The sequence below is a fragment of the Camelus dromedarius genome, chromosome 36, assembly GCF_036321535.1.
Source record: "Camelus dromedarius isolate mCamDro1 chromosome 36, mCamDro1.pat, whole genome shotgun sequence".
NCBI lineage: Eukaryota > Metazoa > Chordata > Mammalia > Artiodactyla > Camelidae > Camelus > Camelus dromedarius.
In genome coordinates, this window is record NC_087471.1 from 6072512 (window position 1) to 6093619 (window position 21108).

The window sequence follows — 21108 nt, forward strand, 5'->3', positions numbered from 1 at the left end:
ACCCATCAAGCAATAACTCCCCATTCCCCCAGCCCCTGGCATTCTACTTTCTGCTTCTATGAGATACTTTCTGTTTCTACGAGATAGTTCATTTTAAGTGGAAGCATGTAGCGTTTGTCTCTTTGTGGCTGGGTTATTTCACTGAGCATAATGTCTTCAAGGTTCATCCATGGTTTAGCATGGGTCAGAATTTCTTTCCTTTTCGAGGCTGAATTATATTCCATTGCATGGATAATACCACATTTTGTTTATCCATTCATCCATGGATGGACACTTGAGTTGCTTCCACCTTTTGGCTGTTGTGAATAATGCTGCTATGAATGCGAGTGTGCAGATACCCCTGCTCTCCGTATTTTTGGATACATACCCAGCAGTGGGATTGCTGGATCATGTGATAATTCTATTTTTAGCTTTAAAAGAACTTCCATACTGTTTTCTATAGGGGCTGCACCATTTTACACTCCCACCAGCAAGGCACAGGGGTTCTAATCTCTGCTGGAATTCTTTTTTTTTTTTTTTTAAATACAGGTGTCTTTAAGCTGCACGTAGTCCTGCTGTTTGTTTAGTGGTGTAGATTTCCCTTCCCCTAAATAAAACACACCCCTAAACATTTGTATTTCAAAGGACTCTTCACTGGTTTTAAAGATTTAAAATGTTAGAGGCCAAAAAGCGCCTCCTTAGAGACAATTCACTTAACTTATTCGTTAGGCAGATATTTGCAATTGTAATTGATGGGTGAACAGAGCAGAAGAGATCTCCCAAGTCTCGAGTCTCGGGTTTACCTGCTGGTGGAAGTTTGTGTTCATGCCCATCTGGGTGAAGCGATTGCTAGGAGTTCCTTGGGGACTTGGTGGGGAAGCTGGGGATGGGAGTTGAGGTCTTGTGACTTTCTGGAACAGGGCTCTCACCGGTCTGTCGTGCTCCCATTTAGGTACACATTTTGGGAGGTTCGCCCCTGTTTGGGAAAGTGAGACACACTCCCGGTGGAAATATCTGTGCCCTGTAGCACCATGTGGATTTACCCCCGGAATCCAAGGGCCCTGAGAGACTGTCCACACCCACAGGTGGAGGCGCAGGTCCTGCAGGGTGACTGGGGGACACTGGAGAGGGACAGGACCCAGGAAGGGCACCCCCTGCCAGGTCCTGAGGCTCAGCTTGGCCCCATCTGGCTGCTGCCCTGCAGTTCAGAGGGTGGCGAGTCCCTGGGCATTGGGGAGGGCCTTTTCAACCGTGGTGACCTTGCAGAAATGGGTGTCAGTCACCAGTGCCAGGGAACTTTGGCACTTAAGGGCCCGGTCCCGGACTTCAGCCCCGGTCAAAGGTCTCTAGCACTGCGCTGGGCTCTGAGCGAGCTTCCTGTAGCACTCTCATCTTGGACCCTTTGCACCGGTGTAAACTGACACCAGTGATTCCCCTCCCACCTCTCTAGCTGTCTAAGGTCCTTTGTTACATAATCCGGATTAATGGCAGCAGCCAGGCCCATCCACTTAGCAGTGGGGAGCGAAGAAGGGCGATTGTGGAAGTGGGGTGGTAGGAGGGACGGAGCCCCTTGGAGGCTGTGTTTTTGCAAGTCCCCTCACTTTTCTGGGCCTGCTTCTCCTTGTTAGGAGGAACAGTGAACTGCAGGGCTGTGGGGGCCGTCCTGACGGTGACTCAGGCCGTCTAGTCTAAATAGGCAGCGACTGGGGGAGGCTTGCTCCCGAGCCGGGGCGGGCCCTGGAGGCATCCTCCTGAAGGGAGTGAGACTCTTAGGAGGGAATTAGAGGCAAAATGACATCTGCCTAGAAATTTGCTATTTATCAAAAAAAAAAAAAAAAAAAGCATAAATAGAAGCACCAGACCCCGGGCATAGGGCTTTTCACTGTTTCCTTTAATCCTCACAGAGACTAGGAGGTAAGTGCCCTGTTTACAAATAAGGAGACAGGCCGGGAGAGATGGAGAAACCTGTGCTAGGTGCGAAGGTGTGAGGAGGAAGGAGCAGGCGGGGGGCCCAGAGCCTGCCCTGCGGGCCGGGGTGGGTCTGGACTCCAGTGGAAACTGGCCGCCTCCCATTTGGCGAGCCTCCTTCTGGTCAGAGGGGGTTGCGGTGGGGGCTCCATTCCTGTCCCTTCCTTGTGAGGTGGTAAGAACTGTGGCCTGGAGTCCCCAGTGCCCCGAGGCTGGTGGCTTCCTTCTGGGACCCTGGGGTCCTATTCTGTAGTCTGATGATTCAGTTCAAACCTGTAATGAGGTCCTTCTGTGCCAAACACCTACTCATGAGCGAGCTGGGAAAAATACCCACGCGTTCTCGGCAGGATTCAGCTGGTTTTGGTGGTAGCTCTTAATGATGTTTCGAAGCCGTCTGCATTAACACGGGTGGTGGTCCAGGAGGCGCTCTTGCTGGGGCCCTTCTAACAAAATTCCAGGGATGCTAATCCTACTGAGCACCTCCTATCCTGCACTTGACCTGCTTACGTTTTCTCATTTATTCACTGCAGGAAGCATGTGAGGACAGGGAACAGCAGTGCAGAGAATTTTAGTAACTTCCCCAACTGTGCACAGCTCAAAAAGGAGATCGTTGAGGACGGGGACGTCTTTGTGTCCCTAGGTCCTAATAATGGCGTCTGGCATGGAGTTGGAGCTCAGAATGTGATGGCTGAGTGAAGGGATGAACGTCAAACCTCAGGGACTGTCTGAGCATCGGGGGGGGGGGGGTGATTCAATGAGGTTTATTTGAGATTCCGTGATTGGGATTCTCAGCAAAATACGGTTGAAGGATGGGCAGATGTGTGGGGTGTGGGCATCGGAGCGCTGGCCGGTCCTGGTGCAGTGGTGACCAGCTCTGGGAGCTTGGGCAGGTCACGCAGCTGTTTCCCCAGCAGCCAAGGAGAGTTGAGGGTGAGCTGGGTGGGTGGCAGAACTCTGAAAGCAAACAGAAGCCCAGAGGGAGCCCCCCACCATGCAAAACGGGTGGCGGGGGAGCCCCCGGGGCTGAAGGAGGGAGCAGGGGCTGTGGACTCTGCCTCTCCTGCACGCACCCCTGTGCTTCCATGGCGCTTCCACGGAGACCCGTGTATTAAACGTGCTCATCAGTGTGGCCTTGTGATGCTTCAGCGAGTTCGCCTATATGCCAGGAACAGAAGCACTCTGGAGAATCAGGTATTTCTCCCGTCCTGCCTCTGACATCTTGGCCTTACTTGTAGGTGGGGTGGTTTTAAGCCAATGACATAGACAAGGTGGCTGAGTCAGGGGAGGCCAAGTGAGTTAAATTCTTTCTTGCAGCCTGGCCGTTGGAGCAATCAGTCTTAGCCTTTGAATGTGGTTGGAGTGCCAGGCTTCCGTCGGTCACGGTGCCCTTCCTGCCCACAACCTGGGTGGGCGAATGGTTCAAACGCTTTTTGAGGAGAGGGATGGGTTTGTATTGAACCAGCAATTCTTAGCCAGTTCTGTTCGAAACCAGCGGCCAGGCTGATGGTCAGGGTTGGAAACCAGTGATGCTGTGTGATCTCCAGGGGATGGGGCTCTGACTGCCTGTAAGTACCGCCTGCGGGCTAGACATAGACCCCTGACACCCCTCCCGCACCCCGACCCCCTGCCCAGGAGCTGCGTGGACTTAACCAGCGAGGATTTAGGTGACTTTGACATCAGGCCTACTTCCTCTTTAAAAGGTTGGGCACGGGAGTTGGTGTGCCCGTGACTCAGAGTAGTCATCAGAGACAAGAGAAAAGCAGGAGGTCTTAGGTGACCCAGCCCACCTTTTCATGAGAGGTTGGTAGCCTGGTGGTTAAGGGTGTGGCTCTGGAGCCAGACTGCCTGGCTTCCGGTGACCTTGGGGCAAGTCCCTTATCCCCTAGTGCCTCAATTTCCTTGTTTATAAAATGGGGGATAGTTAGCTGCTAATGTTACTGTTTAATTATCTTAATTATTGTGTGAATAGAGGCATTGGGGCTCAGAAAAGTAAGCTGATTTGCCTGCGGCCATGCAGTCCTGAGTGCCAGCCGTGGGACTGGGACACAGCGCAGTAGCCCTGGCTGGTCTTACTGGAGCCCTGCAAGGTGGGGAGGACGGACCAGTGGCTCAGGCTTCCCCTCCAGCCCACTGCTCTCCCCGCCCTTTCATCTCCCAGTGAGGTCTCCAATCCCACCCATGAAATTCCAGTGTTGTTACCTGGAATCTTGGGAATTTGCCCACCTGTAGAGTGGAGATAATTTAATCCTTTGGACAGGCCACAATCTAGTCTCTGAGTGTGTCCTGGGTCCCTGGGCCTGAGCCAGGTACGGATTCTTTCATTCCTCCCTCCTCCTGCTGTGGAATTCTCTAGAGAAGGGGAGGAGTGACCAGGTTTGGCTCCCAGGATAAAGGAATGTGGGAATGGCATCCTTGGAGCCACAGGCGAGGCTGTGAGCTGCTGCTGTGGGTGGGGAGGGAGACCCTCGTGGCGTGTGGTGTTACAGTGGCCTCGCAGCTGTGGAGAGAGCGCCCGCCTGTAATGAGACCCCGTGGGCTTCTGTCGCCCAGGCCTGAACCCTTCTCCCAGATGCGGGCGATCCCAGGCGCCCTGCTTACCGTGTGGCTCTTTGTAGCTTGCTTCGTCATGCGCAGTAGGTAACCACGAACAACACTTGACTGCAAAGTAAATTCCAGACACTTTAGCAAACTGTTCAGGCAGGGCCTCCCATGGTCCAGCCCCGACCTGCCTTTTCTCCCAGCAAACACTTATTGATCATATAAAGTTCGGCCACCCTCCTGAGTCTGGGGCTGCCTGCCCGTCGCACCTTCCCGCTGCGGCCCCTGCACACACACCCTCCAGCCAGACCCGCCTCCGTTCCCCAGGCCCCCCAGCGCGTTCACGTCCTCCTCAGTCAGAATGTTCTCTTCCTCTCCCTGCTCTGTTGGCTTTTTTTTTTTTTCCCAATAGAAATACGCACCTAGTAAAAAGGCAAACAGCATGGAAGGGCCTGTAAGACGGCTCCATTTCTTGCTTGAAATACTGTCCCTCTTTCCAAGGGCAGCTCAGTTGACCCCTCTTCTGGCCCCCTTTTCCGATTCAATGAGCTGCTGGGTCTGTGGCCTGTTCCTGGGAGCAGTGGTGTTTGCTGCTGTGGCTGCTTCTTTGTGGGGCCGAGGAGCTTGGTTTTGGATGTCTGGTTGGAATTTGTTTTCTGCTGAATAATTTGTGGAAGCTCTTAACTTAGTCTTTTTTTTTTTTTCCAACTGAAATGTAGTTGATTTACACTATTGTGTTAGTTTCAGCTGGACAGCAGTGATCCAGTTGTACAGATATGTTTTTTTCAGATTCCTTTCCATTATAGGCTATTATAAGACACTGAATATAGTTCCCTGTGCTACACAGTAAAACCCTGTGATTCATCTATTTTATATATAGTAGTGTGGATCTGTTAATCCCATACTCCTCCCCCACCATCCCCCTTTGGTAACCAGAAGTTTGGTTTTTGTGTCTAGGAGTCTCTTTCTGTTTTGTAAATGAATTCATTTGTATTATTTTTTCGACTCCTTATGTAGGTGATATCATCCCTTAGTCCTTAGCAGTGTCCCCTGTGCACACCCCCAAGGGGCCCGAAGCTTTCAGGAATGTGTCTGGAGAGCATGAATGACAAATGGCAGGGACCCTTGGCAGTCCAGGCCCCGCACCGCGGAGGTGGCAGGTAACCAGGAATGCCTGAGGGTGGCTGGTCCGATGGGCGGGGCAGGTGTGACTTTGTGAACATTGGGCCCCATGGGAGATGAGTGAAAAGGCGGAGCAGGCTTGAAGGTTTGCTCTCCTGTGTGTGAACCCACTTCCTCCCACCCTCCTCCGACACTGGGGCCTCCTGAAAGCCCTGGGAGGTCTGGGGCTTCCTGTAGGCAGAGCAGGGGCACTGACTCAGGCCTGATTTAGTGCGAGGTGTGTTCCCACCACCTCATCTCTTTCCTGTTCAGCTTTGCTGCCTGGTTTTCCAAGGAACTGGCCCTCTTGCTGCTGTCATATAGAGGTGTCAGGGGGGCTTCAGAGTGCACCACCCCACCACATGCTCCTGATATGCAGTCATTCTCCCCAACGCCCCCCCTTTTTGAGGGGGAGGCCAGGACTGCCTTTGAGGAGTCCTTTTTCTCTTGCTGGTTCTTAATATGTAAATGGATGAAGTTTTCCTTTTGATTAGAAAGACAGAGACAAAGTATATTCTCCTTAGGGTTACACTTTTGCCCTTTGGGAGATGTAAAAAGACGTGATTCAGAATTTTGAACTTGGGAATAAACTTTGATGTGCCTCGGAGTGCCGAAAACAGCGCAGTTCCCATTAAAGGATTTTCTGCCTTGCTCCGTTCCTGGTTAATGGGAGGAGAGTGATGCTGGATGATGTCCCATGCCTTGTTTTTTATTATTCCTGCATGCATTTTCAAAGGGCCAGGGCGTGATTGTTGGAAGCACCATCGGGAGTCCAGCCCCTGTAATGAGCGTGATGAGGGTGCAGGGTCTGTCCGAGTCAGGACGCTGGCCATTTTAAACTCCGAGTGCTGAAAGTTTTACTGTGTATGCTTCCCTTGATGTGGTTTGGGTTTCTTCATCTATTGTGCGTGCCTCCTAAGGAATCTGGAAGGCGAGAGAGGGCTTTCCAAGCCCTGGATGAGGTCTGTGGCTTTGCTCCGGAAGACAATCCTTTGCCCACAAAGCACTGTGCCAGAAAAAAAAAAAAAAAAAAAAAAAAAGCCTCTCCCTTGTGGCCTGCGTGGGAAGCGGCTCCTGGCCTGCCGTCTCTGCCTTGGGTGGCTGTTCATGTAGCTGGAGTGTCATAAGCAGGCAGACCCCAGTGTAGCTGCACACGGTGCGTTGGATGGGCTGTGGGTTGAAATGGGCCAAAGAGGGAGGCCTTACATCCATGGGTGGGTGGTTGTGGGACTTGGAAAATAGAGAGGGGGCTGGGGTCTGGCCCTGCAGCCTGGCTTAGGCATTTTATCATGGTTCAACTTAGTGATGTCAGTGCTACTTGGAAACACTTGGCAGAAGGAGAGAACTGACCTCACCAATTTGGTTTTTAATTCTGAAGCAAGCGCTGGGCGGCAGATCCTAATAACATTGTTTGGCATTTTCCTAGCACTTTCTTGGTGCTTGAACCTTATTTCCGTTCTCTGGGAGGAAGTCTGGAGCAGAGATTCCTGGGCGGCCTTCTGGAGCACAGCCCCGGTCCCTCTGTGGGAGGGGTGCCTGCCCATTGTGTTGTGATGTTTGTTTGTTCACACCATGAACTGGGAGCCCCGCGCGCGCCCATCCCTGCCCTGTCTCCCCGTCACCCCTGCCTCCAAGTAAGAGCAGAGCAGATGCATTTGAATGGGTGAATGGGTAGATCTTGCACCATCTTCTCCTAGGCCTGGAAGTGCCCCAAGTCATGGGAAGTTTTTTATAGTATTACTTGGTTTTTATTTTTGAGACATTCAGCGAGAAAGGTTGGGGATCTCCAGCCGTGTCCCGGTCAGGAGGGAGGACAGTGGCCGAGTGGTGCTGCAGGTGCGGGGCCAGGCTGGGCTGTCCTCTGCAGGACCCTCAGGAAGGTCCGAGGTCTCCCTGCCAGGCTCAGCTTGTCCCCTTTTTTTCTGGTCCTGGCCCAGATCTGTGACTCCTTATCCACGTGATCTTGGGCAAGGCCCTTTCCTGTCCTGGGCCCCCGTTTCCCATCAGAAAAGGTGGGTGCTGAGCTAGACTTGCTCTCTGCCCAGGCCCTTGCTGCTCCTGTTATATGATCCCGTGAGCTCGCCTGGGGCAGAACACCCTTTTTCCACTCGCTCCCCCCTCCTCCTGTCAATAAGAGAACAGTCCTACAAGGCAGGCTTGTCCTGTTTGTGTCTTCTTAGGGCAGAATTTGAGAAAAGGGCTTGACCTGGCTATTCTAGCCTTGTTGGGAGTTGATGGAGCCAGTTCAGCACAAATACGGTGTTTGTACCGTTGGCGTGGAGCCCTGTGGAATCACTGGTCTAGGGCTGGGGGGGCGGGGAAGAGGGGACTTGCTCAGTGAGTGGCAGAACCAGGCCAGAGACCCAGGTCTCCCAATCTCAGGGCCCTAGCACCTTCCTCCATTCCTGGCCCTCTGAGAGCAGGAGCAGTTATGCAGTAGACGTGGAATAAGTCTCCATCACTCGCAGCACCAGGCTCAGGGCTCCTCCTGCTTACTTGCAGCCCCGCCCCCTTCTCAGGCCTCATCTTTCAGGCTGTTCCCTGGGGCCCGCTCTCTGCAGGCGCTGCCCGAGGGGTCCTTCTCACACCTGGAGCCAGTCTCTGCACTTCCTGCTTCCAGGGTGTGTGCGGTCGGTCAGCTGCAGCTGTGTTTCCTCAAGTGTGTTCTGCAAGGTGTGACTGGTTATGCAGTGAGACGAGGCTTCCTTTTGCCACAAACAAACCTTGAAGAAGTGCCTGCACACGAAGGTCAACGGCCTGCTTTCCTGAAGGGCTTCCTGGCATCTTCAATATGCTAATGGGCATTGTGAATTTCCAAGAGGGGAGAATGAAAATGCAGAGAACGGGAACTGACTATGAGGCAACAGGAGAGCCGTGCAGCTTGGCGGGAAGCAGAAACTGAAACCCAGGACAGGAAAGGCTGTTGGTGAAATTCTCTTGTCTCCGTTTTCTTGTTTGCTTTTTAATCTTTGTCCTCTCTCTGGGCATCCTGATTCATTTTCTTTTGCCTTCTCTCCACCCTCACACCCTGACTTTTTTTTTTAATTGCAGTGAAATACACTTAACATCAAACGTACTATCTTAACCATTTTTAAGTATCCTGTTCAGTGGCGTTAAGTACATTTATATTGTTTTGCTACCATCATCACCATCCTTCCACAGACCCCTACGTCTTGCAGACCCCAAATCCTACTCATTAAACAATAACTCCCCATACCCCCTCCCCTGCAGCCCCTGTCAACCACCATTCTGCCCAAGAGGTCTCCAGGACCTCATACAGGTGGAATCATATACTATTTGTCTTTATGTGACTGGCTTATTTCACTTAGCTTAATGTCCTCGGGGTTCACCCGTGTGGTAGCATGCATCGGAATTTCCTTTTTTGAGGTGAATGATATTCCACTGGGTGGATGGACCACATTCTGCTTATCTATTCATCCATCAGTGGACACTTGGGTTGTTCCCAGTCACCCCTAACTTTTTCTCCTCCTTTGATCCACAGATAGCTAGAAAATGCCCAGCCCTCAGTTGTATATTTTACCGGCAGAGTCACAGAAAAAGAGAAAAAGGCACTACATTGATTATCTCCTCTCCAGCCCTGGCCCCTGCTGCCCGACCCTTTTCCTCAGCTCTTTCTGACAGGTCCTCCTCATTCCTCCCTTGTCTTTTCTTGTTTATTTTCTGTCTCCTGGCGCCCGGCCCCCCAGTGGTGCCCCCTGCAGGCAGGTTGGAGAAATGAAGGTGCCGCAGGACTAAGGAGGTGCTGGCCCCAAGCCTGGCCGCAGGGACATCACTGGGTCCTCTGCGCTCATGGACCCCTTGCCTCTGTCCCACTGAGTATGGCCTGCCCTTGAGTAGCCCAGCCCCCAAGGACAGAGAAGTCCACTGAGTGCACGTACCCAGCTGTCCTTTTCTTTTCCACAGGAGGATGGTGCGTTTTGGCTCAGTATTTACTCCGCTGCCTCACCCCTTATTTTAAGAAGGGGAGGTGAGAAATCAGTCCCAAATTCCCCTTGTAAGTCTACGTGCGCTGGCTGATGTCAGTGAGCAGCCTTGGAAAGGAACCCCTCTGGTTCCTTCCGGGGCGGGGAGGGAGGGGACAGTCATTGTTGACTGCCACCACTAGCCAGGGGATCCCTCAGTTACCTCTCACTCTGCCAGCAGCTCTCTGGGGGTTTATTCCACACCCCAAGTTTAAGGAACCTTCTTGGGGTTCTGGAGCTAGAATTCAGACTGACGTCGGCTTGGCTGGCTCTCGGCCTTGGCACCATGTGCCCACTGCTTCCTGCCCCTGCTCTCCCCCAACCCCAGCCTCCCAGCCACCCCTCCCCACCTCCTCACATAACCAGAGGTGAATCTGTTACTGCCAAGGCCGGGTGAAGACGTTACAAGAAAATGCTAGGCCTGGAAGGGATCTTTATTTAAAAGTTCTCCAAACTGAAGGATGATCAGAATTGTCTGGGGAATTAAAAAAAATTTTTTTGAATCCATGCATGTTGGGTGGTGCCCCGATTAGGTATTTTTAGACATTTCCCAGGTGATTCTGATGATCAGCTGCTGTGCTGATACTCCGGTTGAGGACACTGGGGACCAGAGAGATGAGATGCCACAGCCGAGGCCACGTGGCCCTGATGGAGCCAGTCAGGTCCTGAATCTGGTCTCCCGGCTCCTTGCTCTGGTCTCGTGTGTTTCTCGCACGGCCATCCCCCTCTGCTTGCAAGGGGCTGCTGGGACCCAAGGGAGGCCACCCTCCGGAGGCTGGTCTTGCCACTCCAGGCCAGAACCCGGGAGGAAGAGGCACAGGAAGCTACTCCAGACCTTTGCCAAGGCGGGCCTCTCCCCTGGGAAGGGGGCTGGCAGGAGCCACCTCCTGTCGACAGGCCAAGGTCGGCCCCCGGGGCAGGCTGCCTCTGTTCCACCTGTCGCTCAGCAGCTCACACTCTGGGCTTGAGAAATGCAGCCAGATGTGGACTTTTCATAAGTCAGGAAAGCTCTAGATGTAAAGAGTGATATGAGGGACAGGTAACTCCAGGAAAGCATGCTCGTGATGGGGGTGACATATGGGGAAAGCTGGTCTCTGCTCAGGGACGCAAGTCTCTACACAGGAAGAAATGAAGAACAAGACCATACATTTCAGTGCTAACTTGTAAAGACGAAGCGTAAAAAGTATTTAGGGGAGATGAGGAGGTGAGGGATGGAGGATTCCGGGGAGATTTCACAGTCGGGCTGAACAGAACTTTCACAACACAGGTCTTAGATAAATGAGGACACAGGAGACTTTAGAACCAGAATGGGAACCTTTGAATAATAATAATACTTCTGTTTGACTTGGTCTCTGAGTTTACTAAGGGTTTTCACACACATTGTTTCATTTGATGCTTGCAACAACCCTGTTTTTTAAATTGAGGATCCCGAAGCCCAGAGAGGTTAAGGGACTCATTAGATGTCACACAGCTTGCCAGTGGCTGGGCAGATCTGCCTGCTCCAAATCCTGCCCCTCATCTTTTCCCCTCTTTTCTAGGCATAATGAAATTCATGCGAATGTGTGTATGTGTGTATTGCTTGTGGGGTGGAATTTCTCCAGAAAGGAGAAGAATCAAATTTTCCTTCACCCAGAGGTCCTGTGAAATTATGAAAATGGCCTGTTTTCTCTCACTGTCTCCCTGGGTCATCCTTTCCCTCTTTAGCATCCTTGTTAATCCCACTCTTTTCTTATTTTCTTGCCCTCCCCCAGACACGAATGCAGAGTTTGAATCCAGATCCCAAAGCCCATTACACAAGTGTCTACGGAGCTCTCAAGAAAATCATACGGACTGAAGGCTTCTGGAGGCCCTTGCGAGGCCTCAACGTGATGATGATGGGTGCGGGGCCCGCCCACGCCATGTATTTTGCCTGCTACGAAAACATGAAAAGGACTTTAAATGCCGTTTTCCACCATCAAGGGAACAGCCACCTAGCCAACGGTATTTGCAAGCGTTTGTCTGGAGTTAGAAAGGTCTCTCCTTCAACAGACCCTTCCCCAGGGTTCTCCTCCCTGTGACCCAGCAGCCTGACGCCTCATCTCCGCCACATTTGCTTATGAACCGAGGACTCCAGCTAGAGGAGTGTGTGCACACACACCCTGACACACGCACACACACACACACACACGCATGCGCACTTTTTTCCATTCCCCTCCTTCGCTTTCTGAAGCCTGGGGAAAGTTGGTGACAGAGAGTTTCAGTTTTCATTGTCGAGTGGTTTTGCCATTTTGTTTTTGCTTTTTTTAAAAAAAAAAAAATTCCAAAGCAATTAATGATCAGATCTAGGAAAAAAAAACCAAAACCCTGAATAGAAACAAAACTTTTGAATGCTGGATTCCAAAACAAAAAAAAAAGCTATCTGGACAGCTTCTTTGAGACTATTTAAAACTGGCCCAACAGGTCTCAGCAACGCCAAGATCTAACTAAGCTTTAAAAGGTCAAGAAGTTTTATGGCTGATGAAGGATTTGCTCCGGCGCAGAGGACCTTCCCCACCTAAGCTTCTGGGAATTTGGGAATTTCACCTCTATTCTCTTCCGTTTGTCTGAGTTGCATCTGTCTGCAAGCAAGGGCTGAAAGCGTTTTCTTTGGTTGTTCCGAGGGGGCCAGGCGGGCGGGGGGCCTGAGTTGGCCGCTGGCTGGTCCGCCGGCTTGTCTGACTGGGCCCGGCTGAGCGGCTGTTTTAGCCTCCTGTGGGTTTGGCTTTTGTTTGGGTTTGGAATGGGACAGTGGAGAAGCGGGGCTTAGGAGTCCTTTAACAAAATTCTTTTTCAGCAACGGGGAGGTAGATGGAACTGGCAACAACCTTTTACCCCCTTCTCTGTTTTGTTTTACTCAAAACCAAAGAGCTTCTCTCCCGTCAGCAAACCCCGGTGGTAGTAACTCTACCTGGCTGGTTTGCGGATATTTGCTCTGCTTTTTAAAAATCAGCCTCTAGTTGCATCTGTTGAAATGGCCACTAAGATCCTCTCCCTGATACTGTCCCCGAGTCCTTTTGCCTTTTTAACTCCTTGGTCACTGAACCCCTTGAAAGCGGTTTGTTGGAGCCCAGTTTATGTTAAGTTCGGCCCGGCGCTGTTACTGCTTCACAGCGGTGCGTGCTGTGGTTGTGCCTTTCTGGGGATAATCCGAAGTGCGTGTGGAGGAGGGAGGGGGTGATATATGCACTTCATGCATTTCTGAAGCCTTAGCCAGTATCCTGGTTCCTCCCACCTTCCAGCCATAATCTTAATTACGAGGCCTTGTCACTCAAGAGGGAGGAACCCCAGAGCCAAAAGCAAAATTCCAGGCCTCAGTCAGGCTTTTGAAGTTCCTGCTTCTGGAAGCCAGGCCAGATGAGACTCTCAGATGGGGTCAGTGGTCTCGGAGACGTGTCATCACTTTGCAAACTGACCCTGGAAATCCCGCATATGCAGGTGTTCCTGATGGTCTTTTTATCTTGACCATTAAAAAAAAAAGCCTGAATTTTATTAAGGAATGTTCATAGAGATTTCTCTTCTTTTTCCCCCTCTCTGCTCTGTACATGATAATTGGCCCCTTTGGTGGCCCCAGTTTAAGGGCAGAGGGAGTTAACCTGTAGACAGAGGCAAAGGACAAGAGAGAATGAAAATCTCAGTGCTGGAAAAATCTACTGAGTGTGGTTTCTGGTCCCAAATCCAGTGTTAGGAGGTCTAACCTTTTCATTGGGAAAACGGGGTTTCTGCAGGTTTGAAATGTGGGTAATGGTGCCTGTGTTCCCTTCCCCATTTTTATCCAGTATTTCCGTGATCACTTTATGGTTTTAAGAGTCAGTGCTCACCTGGGTGGAGTTGGTAGTGAATTTTGTTTCTTAGAAAGCTAGGTCCAGGGTCCTGTCTGATTTTAGGTTCCAGGAACTGCCTCAGAACCCCTGGTCCCAGAGGGTAATTTTCTGGAGTTTGTTTTGCAGGGATAGCTGGGAGTATGGCCACCCTGCTCCACGATGCGGTAATGAATCCAGCAGAAGGTAATGTTTCATGGTCCCAGGGAGTAGCAGTAGGGGATGTGCAGTGGGGCAGGAGAGGTGGGGGGTGGGGACAGAAGGTCCGGCAAGGGGACTCCTGGCCCCCAGTCAGAATAAGCAGGAGGATTCTTTACCATGTTGTCAAAGGTCTCAAGCAGGGATGTGAGTGTTTGAGTTCCGGTATTCCTGTTCTCTTAAATGGAGTGACTCAGGATGTGATCCCCGGACCACAGCATCGGTATCTCCCGGGAGCACGTTAAAAATACTGATTCTTACGTTCCCACCCCCGGCCTCCTAAATCAGAATCTCTGGGGGTACGGACAAGATATCTGCTTTCATAAGCTCTCCTGGGGACTCTTTAGTGTGCTTTTGCATTACTCTGAAACCTGTGTGTGCATGCGTGAGTGGGAGCACACGCACACACACACACACACACCCGCTGGCCCTTGTTAACCATTATCAACCCTAGACAAATTTAGAAGGAACCTGTCAGAGGCCATTCATGAGGACTTATGTTTAATTTGCTTTTTGAAAAGAAATGTGAAATTATTATGGAAAATTTCAAACAGAGGCAAATGTAGGGAGAAGAGTATTATGAACCCCCACGTACGCATCAGCCAACTGCATAAATTAACGTTTGCCCATTTGGTTGTAGCTCTCTCCTCCCATGTCACCTTTTCCCCTCCTTTTGAGTTCTGGGAGCGTATAAAGCAATTCTGAGGTGTGCAGACGAGCTCTGTCGGCTTTGTCTGTATCTTCGGGTCCTTAGCTGACTGGGGTCTGGTCCTGGGCGGTCTTTTAGGTAGGTTCATCTGTGTGAGGTGTGGGACCCTTTCCACTTTTCTCCCCTATCTGAAATTGATCCCTTGCCAGAAGGGAGAACTGGAGGTAAAAGGTTCAACGTTTTAAGTCCTGTGTTATAAGTTCGTCTGTTTTTGTCTTTTAAGGTTAAATGTTACTTGCTCTCAGCTGCCTCCCGTGTCCCAGCAGATAGAAAACTTGCTCTGACCTTCAGGGGCGTGATGGGTCAGACTGGGAGGTGGACTTTTTTGTGTGTGTCTAAAGCGATTCATATCGGGACCTGGCCAGCGACCAGTTAGTTAGGCCATGTTAACCAGGCAAGAATTTTAGTTCTTTTATTAAAGGAGAAAAAAGTGAGATTCAACTACCCCCTCTTCTGCCTGATGTTACACTGACTTAAGAATTTGATTTCTTTAAAAGTAAAGAAAAGCACACTGTATGTGTCCATCTTGCAATGCATGGGGACAGTTAAAACTCTAAGCCTAAGGGACCACAGTTGGCTCTCATTTGCCCCATGTCCTTTGAGCCACCAGTTAGTTTTGTGTTAACCAAGACCAGGGTCTTCCCTGGAGTTTGTCATTGAACTTGAGTGGACAAGATTCTAGTGTCTCTCCCAAGAGCCTGGAGATACAGAAGCTAAAAACACTGTCAGAGGGACAGACCACTGAGGATAAAAGATGGAACATGTGTCCAGTGGATGAATTGAGACAGGAGGACGGAGGGGCCAGGAGCAGGGTTTAGGTTGGCGACGTGTGGGATGCCCGAGGCAGCTAGGACCTGGGGAGATCAGTGCATCTAGTCTGAAGTGGCTGCCTGGTTTAGGGACCACCTTAACCAAAATTCAGGCAGGAGAAACTTCAGGAGACAGCCCCCTCCTGGCAGCGGGTCCCGGAGGCAGGTTTTTAAACGGGACGGCCTGGAGGTGGCCCTCGGTGGTTTCTCAGGCTGGGGCTGGGTGTGCGCTGGCCCCCATGCACCAGTGTGTCTAAACTTGCTTGTTTCTCTTTACGGCTTGGCTCCCCACCTCACTCCGACGCGGGGTGGGGCCAAACCCGACCACCCGCGGCCCGGCCACAGTCGTGAAGCAGCGCTTGCAGATGTACAACTCGCCGCACCGGTCGGCCCTCAGCTGCATCCGGACAGTCTGGGGGACGGAGGGCGTGGGGGCCTTCTACCGGAGTTACACCACGCAGCTGACCATGAACATTCCCTTCCAGTCCATCCACTTCATCACCTACGAGTTCCTGCAGGAGCAGATCAACCCTTACCGGGACTACAACCCCCAGTCCCACATCATCTCAGGCGGGCTGGCCGGGGCCCTCGCCGCCGCCGCCACCACCCCGCTGGACGTCTGCAAGACCCTCCTCAACACTCAGGAGAACATGGCCCTCAACCTGGCCAACATCAGCGGCCGGCTGTCGGGCATGGCCAACGCCTTCCGGACGGTCTACCAGCTCAACGGCCTGCCTGGCTACTTCAAGGGCGTGCAGGCTCGTGTCATCTACCAGATGCCCTCCACGGCCATCTCCTGGTCCGTCTACGAGTTCTTCAAGTACTTCCTCACCAAGCACAAGCTGGAGAATCGAACTCTATACTAAAGGAATGGGGCCGTGGCAAGTGATTCCAGAATCTTCTATTGGGCAAAGGCTCCCCCTGCCTGCTTCCATTCCCTTGCCCTCACACCAAGATTTCTTTCGGCAGGGTGTTGGCAGGGTGGGGCTTCTGCTCCCTGATGCCTTAGAGAGAGGAGGGGATGGGACAGCCGCTGACCCGCCGGCCGTCCGCAGGGACATCCCAGCTGGCGGAAGGAGGGGAAAGACTTGGGAAGCGGAGGGAGAAGTTGCTTTTTCTCTCCCTCCCCCGAGAGTGATGCAGCTTTTCTGCTTCACTGTAGCATCTCCTCCCCTGAAATCATAGATCACACAGGAGGGAAGAAAATGTGCAGTGACTGAAAACATTAAAGAGGAAAACAAAAATGATGTATATAAAAGTTCCAGTACACAGTATCAAATAGATGGATAATGTTTATCCTTTATTTTTCTATGGAGACATTTTTGGGTTTCTGTGTGTGCCTGTGTGTGTGTACAGACAAGTGTTAGAACTGGGACTAGAGCTGGGGTTTTTTTTGTTTGTTTTTTGTTTTTTTAAACAGAGGGCTGAATTCTTCCATCGGGTTAAGCAAAAAAGGCACCAAAGTCATAAACTGCTCCACGTGGCCTAAAACTGTTGAGCCCCTCAGATGGAAGTTCCACTTGAATGTAAAATAATAAATACAAGGTTTATATTTTGAATTTCTCTTTTCGTGGGGGAAAAGGTACGTTGAAAAAAAAAAAAGTCAAAATAATGATATATTACTTCTAACTGCTTTTGTTTTTCCTTTTATTCAGTCAGTTGCCTTCATGTGCTTTCTCCCTTTGTCTTTCCTAGAAATTCCAGGACCAAAGATCTGGCCCTGGGGCTTTTCCTCTTGCTGTGTGCACCCCTCCCCCACCCGACTGGCTGGCAGCATGGCCCACACTGGGAGGACAGTGGGCCCCAGTGGAATTAGGGTGGCGGGCCTTGGACTTACTGAGACCTTTTCCTTCCCTTGTGAGTGACGTGAATGTATGTCTCGCGGGGCCAGCACTTAGAAGCCCTTGAAATGCCAGCATTTAGCTACTTACGGGGCAGCAAGCGAGAAAAGTCCTACCTTGATCCTCCGGCTTTAATGCTCCACCAACCTTTTACTCAGGCACTTCGGATATTCTTGTCTGTGTGGGTTTTGACGAAATCTCTCGATCTGTCTTATGTTTCCCTGTGCAGCTTTAGCGCTTTTAAAAACCACAGCAAGTGTGTCTATGGCGTTTGCCTGCCCCCCTGCCCGCCACGAGTTTCCCCGTCAGGCCGGGCCCCCCAAGTCCAGCTACTGAAGGCATCTGGGCCCTGGTGTCCAGTCAGGGTGCCTCTGAGCCATCTCCATCCTTGCTCAGTCCGTGCCCTCTGAGACCACGAACTGCCTTGTTTTCTGAAATGGTGCATCTGAGCCAGATGATCACTAAGAGCAAACGCAAGCCTGTTTCCTCTGGCCACACCCTTCCGTGGGCTGCCAGGCCTCTCTCCAAGGGAAGACCCCTGGCTTCAGTTTCCTTTCCGATCCTGTCTTTCAGAATGAGCAGGAAGCATGTGTGTGTGGGTTTCCATTCTCCCTGGCTTGGTCCTGACCTTCGCCCTTCACCCTTCTCCCTTCACCCTTGGCCTTAGGCAGGGTCAGTGTCATGCATTCTCATCAGACTCAGACCCAGGCTCCTCTGGATGCCATGACTCCTGGGAAGAGCTCAGGTGGCGCTGGGACAGCCGGCCTCCTGGGATCTTGTGCCTCCGGGGGTAGTTTTCAGGTCTGGGGCAGGAGTGAGCCACGTCAGGCAGCTCCCGCACGTGCCTGCTGTGCGGGGTCTTCTGGGCTGAGGGGCCTGGCTGCTGACCTGTCCCCCTCAGAGTCAGCCCACCCCCGCCCCCAGTGGAAATCAGTTGCAGCAAGCTCCTGTCCCACTCAGGGATGCAGAACACCCAGGGATGCCAGGCTGCTGCAGGAACTGTTTACATCTCTCTAAACATGCCTCCCCGCCGCCCTTAGAGTTATGTTCTGCAAACGGAAGAAAAACTAGATCAAATTCTAAGATAATTACCACCCACCCCTTTCCGTCCACTTAAGAGACGCCGCACTGCTGCAGAATATTCCTTATTTCTGATGGGATTTTGTTTCCAGTGGTATTCTGGGAAAGCTCCTTTGGGTAGGGAGATGTGAAGATAGGCGGCGTCTCAGGATTTCAGAGTCTGTGGGCTCAGAGTCCGGGGGTCTGATCCTGGCTTTCCTTTCACAGTGCACAGGGATGGGCTGGGAAGTGGGGCTGATGCCACCTGTCCTGCCTTCCCCGCTGGGTCTTCCTGAGGCTGAATGAGCGATGTATCTGCAAAAGCTTTGAAAGTTGTGAAGCACTAGACAAATGTAAGTGGTCATTAATTTCATAGGAATTAGCCACCTCCCTGCCTCGCCCTGAGCTCCAAAGCTTGTGTGACTGCCCCATGCGGACTGCAGCCCCGTTGTTGCTTGTGACTTCGACTTTGCAAAGAGCTAAATAGGAACGTGTTCTCCCCACACCCTGCCCCTGGTGATGTCTTGGTCATTAGTGTCTTTGGCCTTTGGGGTGACGTCTGCCACCAGGCAATGCTACTTGAGTTCAATACTCATCGTGTGTGTGACTCTTCTGCTCAGACCATGATTAGAGATCCAACCACTTGATCTGAACTTTACTTTTATTTTTGAATTAAAAAATTGATTTTTTTTCAAAAGGGGTAAATCTTCAACCCGTGACTATTTTTTCTTCACTTTGGATTCAGTCTATTTCCTGGCTTACATCCTTTTGTGTGGGTTCTTTCTCTTTTTCTTTTTTTAAAAATGCTGATGTTTTATTCCAAGTGCTGTCCTCCAAAGCCTCCTGAAGGCTGTATCTGCCACACATTGTTACGCCAAGAAGGTTTTATTTAACTTTTTATTTAAGGAAACTGAAGTATACTGCTGCTGCCCACCTGCCGGGGCGATGTGTGTGATCCCGGCGAGCAAGTGTTTCTGAAACGCCTGTAGTAAAAATCATGCTTTCTGCCTCTGGATTGTTGCCAGCTCTTTGAAGAAGGGGAGAAATGTGTGTTTACCGTGGGGATGTTTCCGATATGCTGCTACGGTTGTGACACTGGAGCTAGAGAAAATAAAGCCTTGATCTTTGAAGTGTTGTGGGCTCTGTGGTGGGGATGTGGAAATAAGGGGGAAGTGGATGCAGAGAAGGGACCGAATTCACGGGGCTTATCCCTCCTCCAGTCTCGCACATTAAGGGCCAGGAACTATGGCTTCGATAGAATGTGGTCCTTGAGCCCTCTTATAATAGTGGAAGCAGGTCACTGCCTTAGTCAGCTCCAGGATGGTCACATGACGCTGGGGCAGGGCCAGAAGCCTCCTCTGACTTGGTTCACTGTGGGGAGGGTGGCAGCTCCTTCCCTGTGTGGGACCACGAGAGCGAGAGGCAGCAGATGCATGGGATGCACAGTGCTGGTGCCTGTTCTCTCTCTCTCTCTCTCTCTCTCTCTCTCTCTCTCTCTCTCTCTCTCTCTCTCTCACACACACACTAAACCATTCATGGAGCTTCAATCAATGGGAGACCCCGAGGGTGACCAGAGTCCACATATACTTCGTGAAGGTCACAGCTTAAGCCAGGGAACTAGACCTATTCTGGTGTCGGGAGTCGGGGTCAGGGAGGGGGAGTCTCAGACCCCTTTGAGAAACCAGAGACAGTTCTGGACTCATCTCCCTGTTTTGGAGCTCAGGGCACCTGCTTTCTGCATAACCACCGAAGGCTTTAGTGAGGGTGGAGAGTCAGAATTGAGGGCAGGCCGGAGCACCAGCCATGGGCAAGGGTGCCAGGAGGTGGGCCGGGGTGCCGATTGGAGAGTGGAGGAGGCTGGAGATAGATACGCTTCCTGCTCTGCAGTTTTACTAAAGGTCGATGCTGTGCTTCCCCAAGTGACTTGTGGCTTGTGATTGCGTCCACTCCGGGTGGGGTGGCAGGCATGGGAGGACCTGCCTTCAATGCATACATATCCATTCAGCAGCGAGTTCTCCTCTCCCTGCCCCACAAAAATCCATCGGCCAGGAGATCCAGGGTGCCTCCCAGGAGCAGAGCATCGTGCTTGGTGCTGTGGGGACAGGAGCCAAGTATAAATGTGGTTCTCGCCCTTTCAGGCCGTACAGCCTAGAAGACTAAGGGAAGATGTCAAATCTAGACCCAGCAAGATGATAGTGGAGGCTGCCGTGGACTGAAAACAGTAACGTGATTCCATTTGACGAAGCTCCGTGAGACACTTACTTGTCCCCACCAGTGGTATGCTGGGGTGTCCTGCACCTGCTCCTGGAGCTGAATGCACTTCCCAGCTTCGCATTCAGTAATGTCACGTTGGTTGCTTGAAATCACCAATGGGAGGAATATTTACACGACAGAAACAGGCAAGGGCTGTAAATCAGGGCTCCTTCTTTTTGAAGAGCCAGTTTACCAGCTTACTGCTGGCACGTGGCACAGGGCTTGGTAGGTGGTACATGTTCGGTGTGGTTTTGCCAAGAGAAAGAGATGCTGGACATGCTTCTCATCTTCAACCCGGGTCCCCTCCAGTGCTGGCGCGCCTGGTTCCTCCTGTATCAGAGACCGTCTTCATCACTCCAGCACAGCCACGCTGTTCAGATTCCAGCCCAGAAAAGTCATGAAAGGAAGGGCTTTCCTTTCCTCCTGAGCCAGGGTCTCCTCCTGTCTGAGTTCCCACGGCCTCTAGCTGACTGGCTACCTCTTCCGGGAGAGACTCCACTCCTCCCCGCAAGAGTGACCTTAAGGCCACATCTCAGAGAAGAACATAAGCCCAGGGTTGGAGGAGAGACAGACACAACCGCTGGAGCCACGGGGAGGGGTGGAGATGGGCTAGTGCTGTTTACAGGGAAATAAAGCCCTGACTCTAGTCTGAGGCAGAAGGCGTGGGTGGCCTCAGAGTCGTGATTACAATTTGGGACAACAGCTCAGTCTGCAGCCGCAGCAGCCGTCAGGGTGTCGTGGGAGAAGCCCTGGTGCGGAGCTGCAAATCCGAGC

The 21108-nt window shown here is 51.7% G+C and overlaps 1 protein-coding gene across 5 annotated transcripts in view; it reads left to right on the forward strand.

Annotated features, from left to right (window-relative positions):
• Nucleotides 1-19211, forward strand: part of SLC25A37 (solute carrier family 25 member 37) — a 37197-nt gene extending 17986 nt beyond the window's left edge. Inside the window, exons 2-5 of one of the 5 annotated variants that reach the window (XM_064482480.1) lie at nucleotides 5503-5645; nucleotides 11381-11609; nucleotides 13595-13651; nucleotides 15527-16193. In XM_064482480.1, coding sequence (XP_064338550.1) covers nucleotides 5598-5645; nucleotides 11381-11609; nucleotides 13595-13651; nucleotides 15527-16047 — 855 coding nt within the window. In that variant the 5' untranslated portion in view covers nucleotides 5503-5597 and the 3' untranslated portion in view covers nucleotides 16048-16193. Of the gene's footprint in view, nucleotides 1-5502; nucleotides 5646-8544; nucleotides 8569-11380; nucleotides 11610-11681; nucleotides 12106-13594; nucleotides 13652-15526 lie in introns of those variants that run through there. The other 4 variants (XM_064482481.1, XM_031442201.2, XM_031442202.2 and 1 more) reach the window with 4 other exon arrangements.
• The last annotated feature ends 1897 nt before the right edge of the window (nucleotides 19212-21108 follow it).